The sequence below is a fragment of the Siphateles boraxobius genome, unplaced genomic scaffold (genome assembly GCF_051911475.1).
Source record: "Siphateles boraxobius isolate OS27281-9 unplaced genomic scaffold, OSU_SipBor_1 284, whole genome shotgun sequence".
NCBI classification, from domain to species: domain Eukaryota; kingdom Metazoa; phylum Chordata; class Actinopteri; order Cypriniformes; family Leuciscidae; genus Siphateles; species Siphateles boraxobius.
In genome coordinates, this window is record NW_027508902.1 from 57,304 (window position 1) to 67,500 (window position 10,197).

General features: G+C 42.6%; 1 protein-coding gene across 1 annotated transcript in view; it reads right to left on the minus strand.

The window, feature by feature from the left end:
- The window catches only part of LOC143753427 (poly(ADP-ribose) glycohydrolase-like), a 71,034-nt gene that overhangs the window by 54,196 nt on the left and 6,641 nt on the right, over positions 1 to 10,197 (minus strand). The window contains exon 7 of the mRNA XM_077245728.1: positions 5,210 to 5,302. Within this exon, the coding sequence (XP_077101843.1) occupies positions 5,210 to 5,302 (93 nt within the window). The remainder of the gene's footprint in view (positions 1 to 5,209; positions 5,303 to 10,197) is intronic.

Here is a 10,197-nt window from a genome sequence, read left to right on the forward strand (position 1 = left end):
AGTGATGGAGGTTCTGGTGTGTTTTGTGTGTGATTGTGTGATGGAGGTTCTGGTATGTTTTGTGTGTGATTGAGTGATGGAGGTTCTGGTGTGTTTAGCGTGTGATTGAGTGATGGAGGTTCTGATGTGTTTTATGTGTGATTGAGTGATGGAGGTTCTGGTGTGTTTTGTGTGTGTGAGTGATGGAGGTTCTGGTGTGTTTTGCGTGTGATTGTGTGATTGTGCGATGGAGGTTCTGGTGTGTTTTGCGTGTGTGAGTGATGGAGGTTCTGGTGTGTTTTGTGTGTGATTGAGTTATGGAGGTTCTGGTGTTTTTTGCGTGTTATTGAGTGATGGAGGTTTTTGTGTGTTTTGTGTGTGATTGAGTGATGGAGGCTCTGGTGGGTTTTGCGTGTGATTGTGTGATTGAGTGATGGAGGTTCTGGTGTGTTTTGTGTGTGATTGAGTGATGGAGGTTCTGGTGTGTTTTGCGTGTGATTGAGTGATGGATGTTCTGGTGTGTTTTGCGTGTTATTGAGTGATGGAGGTTTTTGTGTGTTTTGTGTGTGATTGAGTGATGGAGGCTCTGGTGTGTTTTGCGTGTGATTGTGTGATTGAGTGATGGAGGTTCTGGTGTGTTTTGCGTGTGATTGTGTGATTGAGTGATGGAGGTTCTGGTGTGTTTTGCGTGTGATTGTGTGATTGAGTGATGGAGGTTCTGGTGTGTTTTGTGTGTGATTGAGTGATGGAGGTTCTGGTGTGTTTTGCGTGTGATTGAGTGATGGAGGTTCTGGTATTTTTTGCGTGTGATTGAGTGATGGAGGCTCTGGTGTGTTTTGTGTGTGATTGTGAGATGGAGGTTCTGGTGTGTTTTGCGTGTGATTGTGTGATGGAGGCTCGGGTGTGTTTTGCGTGTGATTGTGTGATGGAGGTTCTGGTGTGTTTTGCGTGTGTGAGTGATGGAGGTTCTGGTGTGTTTTGCGTGTGATTGTGTGATTGAGTGATGGAGGTTCTGGTGTGTTTTGCGTGTGATTGAGTGATGGAGGTTCTGGTGTGTTTTGCGTGTGATTGTGTGATTGAGTGATGGAGGTTCTGGTTTGTTTTGTGTGTGATTGAGTTATGGAGGTTCTGGTGTGTTTTGCGTGTGATTGAGTTATGGAGGTTCTGGTGTGTTTTGTGTGTGATTGAGTGATGGAGGTTCTGGTGTGTTTTGTGTGTGATTGAGTGATGGAGGTTCTGGTGTGTTTTGCGTGTGATTGTGTGATTGTGCGATGGAGGTTCTGGTGTGTTTTGCGTGTGTGAGTGATGGAGGTTCTGGTGTGTTTTGCGTGTGATTGTGCGATGGAGGTTCTGGTGTGTTTTGCGTGTGTGAGTGATGGAGGTTCTGGTGTGTTTTGTGTGTGATTGAGTTATGGAGGTTCTGGTGTTTTTTGCGTGTGATTGAGTGATGGAGGTTCTGGTGTGTTTTGCGTGTTATTGAGTGATGGAGGTTTTTGTGTGTTTTGTGTGTGATTGAGTGATGGAGGCTCTGGTGTGTTTTGCGTGTGATTGTGTGATTGAGTGATGGAGGTTCTGGTGTGTTTTGTGTGTGATTGAGTGATGGAGGTTCTGGTGTGTTTTGCGTGTGATTGAGTGATGGAGGTTCTGGTGTGTTTTGCGTGTGATTGAGTGATGGAGGTTCTGGTGTGTTTTGTGTGTGATTGAGTGATGGAGGTTCTGGTGTGTTTTGCGTGTGATTGTGTGATGGAGGTTCTGGTGTGTTTTGTGTGTGATTGAGTGATGGAGGTTCTGGTGTGTTTTGCGTGTGATTGAGTGATGGAGGCTCGGGTGTGTTTTGCGTGTGATTGTGTGATGGAGGTTCTGGTGTGTTTTGTGTGTGATTGTGAGATGGAGGTTCTGGTGTGTTTTGCGTGTGATTGTGTGATGGAGGCTCGGGTGTGTTTTGCGTGTGATTGTGTGATGGAGGTTCTGGTGTGTTTTGCGTGTGTGAGTGATGGAGGTTCTGGTGTGTTTTGCGCGTGATTGTGTGATTGAGTGATGGAGGCTCTGGTGTGTTTTGTGTGTGATTGAGTGATGGAGGTTCTGGTGTGTTTTGTGTGTGATTGAGTGATGGAGGCTCTGGTGTGTTTTGCGCGTGATTGTGTGATGGAGGTTCTGGTGTATTTTGTGTGTGATTGAGTGATGGAGGTTCTGGTGTGTTTTGTGTGTGATTGAGTGATGGAGGTTCTTGTGTGTTTTGTGTGTGATTGAGTGATGGAGGTTCTGGGAGGTTCTGGTGTGTTTTGTGTGTGATTGAGTGATGGAGGTTCTGGTGTGTTTTGTGTGTGATTGAGTGATGGAGGTTCTGGTGTGTTTTGTGTGTGATTGTGTGATTGAGTGATGGAGGTTCTGGTGTGTTTTGTGTGTGATTGTGTGATTGAGTGATGGAGGTTCTGGTGTGTTTTGTGTGTGATTGTGTGATTGAGTGATGGAGGTTCTGGTGTGTTTTGTGTGTGATTGTGTGATTGAGTGATGGAGGTTCTGGTGTGTTTTGTGTGTGATTGTGTGATTGAGTGATGGAGGTTCTGGTGTGTTTTGCGCGTGATTGTGTGATTGAGTGAAGGAGGTTCTGGTGTGTTTCGTGTGTGATTGAGTGATGGAGGTTCTGGTGTGTTTTGCGTGTGATTGAGTGATGGAGGTTCTGGTGTGTTTTGTGTGTGATTGAGTGATGGAGGTTCTGGTGTGTTTTGTGTGTGATTGTGTGATTGAGTGATGGAGGTTCTGGTGTGTTTTGCGCGTGATTGTGTGATTGAGTGATGGAGGTTCTGGGAGGTTCTGGTGTGTTTTGTGTGTGATTGTGTGAAGGAGGTTCTGGTGTGTTTTGTGTGTGATTGAGTGATGGAGGTTCTGGTGTGTTTTGTGTGTGATTGTGTGATTGAGTGATGGAGGTTCTGGTGTGTTTTGCGCGTGATTGTGTGATTGAGTGAAGGAGGTTCTGGTGTGTTTCGTGTGTGATTGTGTGATTGAGTGATGGAGGTTCTGGTGTGTTTTGTGTGTGATTGAGTTATGGAGGTTCTGGTGTGTTTTGCGTGTGATTGAGTGATGGAGGTTCTGGTGTGTTTTGCGCGTGATTGTGTGATTGAGTGATGGAGGTTCTGGTGTGTTTTGTGTGTGATTGAGTTATGGAGGTTCTGGTGTGTTTTGCGTGTGATTGAGTGATGGAGGTTCTGGTGTGTTTTGCGTGTGATTGTGTGATGGAGGTTCTTGTGTGTTTTGCGTGTGATTGAGTGATGGAGGTTCTGGTGTGTTTTGCGTGTGATTGAGTGATGGAGGTTCTGGTGTGTTTTGTGTGTGATTGAGTGATGGAGGTTCTGGTGTGTTTTGTGTGTGATTGAGTGATGGAGGTTCTGGGAGGTTCTGGTGTGTTTTGTGTGTGATTGTGTGATTGAGTGATGGAGGTTCTGGTGTGTTTTGCGCGTGATTGTGTGATTGAGTGATGGAGGTTCTGGTGTGTTTTGTGTGTGATTGTGTGATTGAGTGATGGAGGTTCTGGTGTGTTTTGTGTGTGATTGTGTGATTGAGTGATGGAGGTTCTGGTGTGTTTTGCGCGTGATTGTGTGATTGAGTGAAGGAGGTTCTGGTGTGTTTCGTGTGTGATTGAGTTATGGAGGTTCTGGTGTGTTTTGCGTGTGATTGAGTGATGGAGGTTCTGGTGTGTTTTGCGTGTGATTGTGTGATGGAGGTTCTTGTGTGTTTTGCGTGTGATTGAGTGATGGAGGTTCTGGTGTGTTTTGCGTGTGATTGAGTGATGGAGGTTCTGGTGTGTTTTGTGTGTGATTGAGTGATGGAGGTTCTGGTGTGTTTTGTGTGTGATTGAGTGATGGAGGTTCTGGGAGGTTCTGGTGTGTTTTGTGTGTGATTGTGTGATTGAGTGATGGAGGTTCTGGTGTGTTTTGCGCGTGATTGTGTGATTGAGTGATGGAGGTTCTGGTGTGTTTTGTGTGTGATTGTGTGATTGAGTGATGGAGGTTCTGGTGTGTTTTGTGTGTGATTGTGTGATTGAGTGAAGGAGGTTCTGGTGTGTTTCGTGTGTGATTGTGTGATTGAGTGATGGAGGTTCTGGTGTGTTTTGTGTGTGATTGAGTTATGGAGGTTCTGGTGTGTTTTGCGTGTGATTGAGTGATGGAGGTTCTGGTGTGTTTTGCGCGTGATTGTGTGATTGAGTGATGGAGGTTCTGGTGTGTTTTGTGTGTGATTGAGTTATGGAGGTTCTGGTGTGTTTTGCGTGTGATTGAGTGATGGAGGTTCTGGTGTGTTTTGCGTGTGATTGTGTGATGGAGGTTCTTGTGTGTTTTGCGTGTGATTGAGTGATGGAGGTTCTGGTGTGTTTTGCGTGTGATTGAGTGATGGAGGTTCTGGTGTGTTTTGTGTGTGATTGAGTGATGGAGGTTCTGGTGTGTTTTGTGTGTGATTGAGTGATGGAGGTTCTGGGAGGTTCTGGTGTGTTTTGTGTGTGATTGTGTGATTGAGTGATGGAGGTTCTGGTGTGTTTTGCGCGTGATTGTGTGATTGAGTGATGGAGGTTCTGGTGTGTTTTGTGTGTGATTGTGTGATTGAGTGATGGAGGTTCTGGTGTGTTTTGTGTGTGATTGTGTGATTGAGTGATGGAGGTTCTGGTGTGTTTTGCGCGTGATTGTGTGATTGAGTGAAGGAGGTTCTGGTGTGTTTCGTGTGTGATTGAGTGATGGAGGTTCTGGTGTGTTTTGCGTGTGATTGAGTGATGGAGGTTCTGGTGTGATTGAGTGATGGAGGTTCTGGTGTGTTTTGTGTGTGATTGTGTGATTGAGTGATGGAGGTTCTGGTGTGTTTTGCGCGTGATTGTGTGATTGAGTGATGGAGGTTCTGGGAGGTTCTGGTGTGTTTTGTGTGTGATTGTGTGAAGGAGGTTCTGGTGTGTTTTGTGTGTGATTGAGTGATGGAGGTTCTGGTGTGTTTTGTGTGTGATTGAGTGATTGTGAGATGGAGGTTCTGGTGTGTTTTGTGTGTGATTGAGTGATGGAGGTTCTGGTGTGTTTTGTGTGTGATTTAGTGATGGAGGTTCTGGTGTGTTTTGCGTGTGATTGAGTGATGGAGGTTCTGGTGTGTTTTGCGTGTGATTGAGTGATGGAGGTTCTGGTGTGTTTTGCGTGTGATTGAGTGATGGAGGTTCTGGTGTGTTTTGCGTGTGATTGAGTGATGGAGGTTCTGGTACCTGTGTGAAGAGGCTCGGCGCTCTCAGTGCCAGCTGTGCCATGGCTGGAAGCAGCTTCCCAAACATCTGCTCCGCTTCAGACCCCTGCAGACCCTGGAGACACACACACACACACACACACAGTTGTGGCATTATCTGGCACAGGTGGAGCTTCTGTTGAGCTAGTGTTTAGGGCCGGTAGGGTTATGGAGTTAAACATGTTCAATCTCTCTTATAAAACAGATCCACACTGACTCACTGTCACGCATGTCTCCTCTTTTAAGCAGAACAATGTGCAGAAGTGCCACACAAACAAGCAATTGCAAAAGACCGAATAAAGATGCATTTCATGGTCTAGTGTAAGTGTAACTTCATGTGGGATGAAACATTTACATACAATAATCAGACAGTTTCACAGCAGAGCCCAGATAAACACTGGGTTACTGTGCGCTTGTACATCTGTGGGAGATCAGGCCTGTGTTTGTTTACTTTCTGATATTGTTGAACATTTAACTTAATATTCAACAATATTATTGATATGCCTGCATTGACAATATTATATCAGAACTGAACTGGAAGATGACATCACGGTTTTCTCCAGAGCGGCTATAATATAAATTAACTAAATTATTAACTTTTTTACAACAAAAATGAAGCATCACTGAACTCCCTTAAGCTGGACTGTGACGCTATTTTCTTCTGGAAACAAACTCTGCTGCATTATTTTCCGGTTATCTCAGTAAAGCTGCTTTGAAGCAATCTGTATTGTAAAAAGCGCTATATAAATAAAGGTGACTTGACTTTAGAGTGTGTGTGTGTGTGTGTGTGTGTGTGTGTGTGTGTGTGTGTGTGTGTGTGTGTGTGTGTGTGTGTGTGTGTGTGTGTGTGTGTGAGACCACCAGTGACACGGACATCAGCACAGAAACTCAAACTGCTGGTCAATTCAAGAGCCAGAAAATTATTTCATTTCCGATCAGAGGCAGATTTTTCCTGCTCTGTAAACGCAAACACACACAGCTACTGCATTTTTATTCTAATTTACAGACAATCCATGACAACCTGAAATTCATTTAATCAAGACGGACCTTCAGAGCTTTTACGGTTTGACACTAACGAGCAGAAGAAATGCAGGCGCTCTTCAAAGCTGTCCGACGAAACCATCACACAGCGGCAAAACAAGCGGCTGTAAAATCACACCGGCTCCATCTCTGCACACACACACACACACACACACGGCCCAATCAGCAGTTTATGGCATGTGCATTGACACACACACACAGCGTCAGTCTATCACAGATGATAGTTACTCCGCTCTTGTTTACGACGGCATGTCAGAACCATCAATCTACAGGGCATTTCATCAGCTTTCTCATCGGATTAAAACACGTCCAGGAACAAATGCAGATGAAGAACTCGAACACGCCGTTCAGCTCAGGACAAATGTGTAGCGGCAACCCCGAGAAGGTCGTAAATAACGGTGGCGGTTCGATCATAAACCCAGAGAGCCAGCTGAGACTCTGAGGACAGTGAACAAACCAACACAAAACACACACAACATCACACAACATCTTGCACATCATTCTTTTATTCTGTTAATATCACATCGAAACGCTGCTGAATTTGCCTAGAGAAACGAGCATGCTGTAAGTGCGTCTGATTCAGAGAGCATCAGCAAGAAAACAAACAATAAGACGCTGTCAATCAAATACACCGGCCTCAAACTGCACCTGTCAATCAAAACACGTCACATTCATCTTCACACTCGCTTCTATTAAACATCTCCGTGCAGAAATGAACGGGCAACCGCACAAACGAACATCGTTACCGAACTGAGGAGGTTGGCGGGTTAACCAGGGAAAAGAGGAATAAAGCGTTTACTGTCCGTCAGCTTCAGAATAAAGCAGGAGGAAAAACACTGTGATATTTATCAGAGTCTGACAGCGGATCTGAACTCACACACACACACACACAAACACACACACACACACACACACACACACACACAGCTTTCCTTTGACATCTAACATTTAAGGATCACAAGTCATGAAAAAGATTTTGATTTGAGATAAAGTTCATTGTGCTCTGAAAACTGCCTCATCATCACAACACTGACATCATGGCCTTATTAGCATGTGACCGCCCTCATTAGCATGTGACTGCCCTCATTAGCATGTGACTGCCCTCATTAGCATATGACCGCCCTCATTAGCATATGACCGCCCTCATTAGCATATGAAAGCCGCTGTGCAGCGATCAGACACACACTCGTGATGCTCAGCGTTTCATTTATTACTAAAGGTCACAGAGAGGGTGGAAAATGGTCATCAAAAAACTGATTAATTGAAACAACATTACAAGCAGACCTTTGGGAAATAAATCATTAAAATATATGTTATGAGACAATCAGTTTTCAAAGAAATATTATCAGTAATATCTGCACTTTAGAATCTCCAGACAGTAAACCCGTTGTGGCGAACAGGACGAGGCCGGCGGCGTGAGTGTTGATCACGGTCTCCATCTCTCACGAGGAGCGGCGGATGATCGAGAGACGACAGGCCTGTGTTTTAGTTGTGTTCTGTTTCTGTGTTTTAGTTGTGTTCGGTTTCTGTGTTTTAGTTGTGTTCGGTTTCTGTGTTTTAGTTGTGTTCTGTTTCTGTGTTTTAGTTGCGTTCGGTTTCTGTGTTTTAGTTGTGTTCGGTTTCTGTGTTTTAGTTGTGTTCGGTTTCTGTGTTTTAGTTGTGTTCGGTTTCTGTGTTTTAGTTGTGTTTGTGTTTTAGTTGTGTTCGGTTTCTGTGTTTTAGTTGTGTTCGGTTTCTGTGTTTTAGTTGTGTTCGGTTTCTGTGTTTTAGTTGTGTTCGGTTTCTGTGTTTTAGTTGTGTTCGGTTTCTGTGTTTTAGTTGTGTTCGGTTTCTGTGTTTTAGTTGTGTTCGGTTTCTGTGTTTTAGTTGTGTTCGGTTTCTGTGTTTTAGTTGTGTTCGGTTTCTGTGTTTTAGTTGTGTTCGGTTTCTGTGTTTTAGTTGCGTTCGGTTTCTGTGTTTTAGTTGTGTTTGGTTTCTGTGTTTTAGTTGTGTTTGGTTTCTGTGTTTTAGTTGTGTTTGGTTTCTGTGTTTTAGTTGTGTTTGGTTTCTGTGTTTTAGTTGTGTTTGGTTTCTGTGTTTTAGTTGTGTTCGGTTTATGTGTTTTAGTTGTGTTCGGTTTCTGTGTTTTAGTTGTGTTTGGTTTCTGTGTTTTAGTTGTGTTTGGTTTCTGTGTTTTAGTTGTGTTTGGTTTCTGTGTTTTAGTTGTGTTCGGTTTATGTGTTTTAGTTGTGTTCGGTTTCTGTGTTTTAGTTGTGTTTGGTTTCTGTGTTTTAGTTGTGTTTGGTTTCTGTGTTTTAGTTGTGTTTGGTTTCTGTGTTTTAGTTGTGTTCGGTTTCTGTGTTTTAGTTGTGTTTGGTTTCTGTGTTTTAGTTGTGTTTGGTTTCTGTGTTTTAGTTGTGTTTGGTTTCTGTGTTTTAGTTGTGTTTGGTTTCTGTGTTTTAGTTGTGTTCGGTTTATGTGTTTTAGTTGTGTTCGGTTTCTGTGTTTTAGTTGTGTTTGGTTTCTGTGTTTTAGTTGTGTTTGGTTTATGTGTTTTAGTTGTGTTTGGTTTCTGTGTTTTAGTTGTGTTCGATTTCTGTGTTCTGTGTTCGATTTCTGTGTTTTAGTTGTGTTTGGTTTCTGTGTTTTAGTTGTGTTTGGTTTATGTGTTTTAGTTGTGTTTGGTTTATGTGTTTTAGTTGTGTTTGGTTTCTGTGTTTTAGTTGCGTTCGGTTTCTGTGTTTTAGTTGCGTTCGGTTTCTGTGTTTTAGTTGTGTTCGGTTTCTGTGTTTTAGTTGCGTTCGGTTTCTGTGTTTTAGTTGTGTTTGGTTTCTGTGTTTTAGTTGTGTTTGTGTTTCTGTGTTTTAGTTGTGTTTGTGTTTTAGTTGTGTTTGGTTTCTGTGTTTTAGTTGTGTTTGTGTTTCTGTGTTTTAGTTGCGTTCTGTTTCTGTGTTTTAGTTGTGTTCGGTTTCTGTGTTTTAGTTGTGTTTGTGTTTTAGTTGTGTTCTGTTTCTGTGTTTTAGTTGTGTTCGGTTTCTGTGTTTTAGTTGTGTTCTGTTTCTGTGTTTTAGTTGTGTTCGGTTTCTGTGTTTTAGTTGCGTTCGGTTTCTGTGTTTTAGTTGTGTTTGTGTTTCTGTGTTTTAGTTGTGTTCTGTTTCTGTGTTTTAGTTGTGTTTGTGTTTCTGTGTTTTAGTTGTGTTCTGTTTCTGTGTTTTAGTTGTGTTTGTGTTTTAGTTGTGTTTGTGTTTCTGTGTTTTAGTTGTGTTTGTGTTTCTGTGTTTTAGTTGTGTTCTGTTTCTGTGTTTTAGTTGTGTTTGTGTTTCTGTGTTTTAGTTGTGTTCTGTTTCTGTGTTTTAGTTGTGTTTGTGTTTTAGTTGTGTTTGTGTTTCTGTGTTTTAGTTGCGTTCGGTTTCTGTGTTTTAGTTGTGTTCTGTTTCTGTGTTTTAGTTGTGTTTGTGTTTCTGTGTTTTAGTTGTGTTCTGTTTCTGTGTTTTAGTTGTGTTCTGTTTCTGTGTTTTAGTTGTGTTCTGTTTCTGTGTTTTAGTTGCGTTCGGTTTCTGTGTTTTAGTTGCGTTCGGTTTCTGTGTTTTAGTTGTGTTCGGTTTCTGTGTTTTAGTTGTGTTCTGTTTCTGTGTTTTAGTTGTGTTTGTGTTTCTGTGTTTTAGTTGTGTTCTGTTTCTGTGTTTTAGTTGTGTTCTGTTTCTGTGTTTTAGTTGCGTTCGGTTTCTGTGTTTTAGTTGCGTTCGGTTTCTGTGTTTTAGTTGTGTTCGGTTTCTGTGTTTTAGTTGTGTTCTGTTTCTGTGTTTTAGTTGTGTTTGTGTTTCTGTGTTTTAGTTGTGTTCTGTTTCTGTGTTTTAGTTGTGTTCTGTTTCTGTGTTTTAGTTGTGTTCTGTTTCTGTGTTTTAGTTGCGTTCGGTTTCTGTGTTTTAGTTTTTGAATTTGTGTATCCAG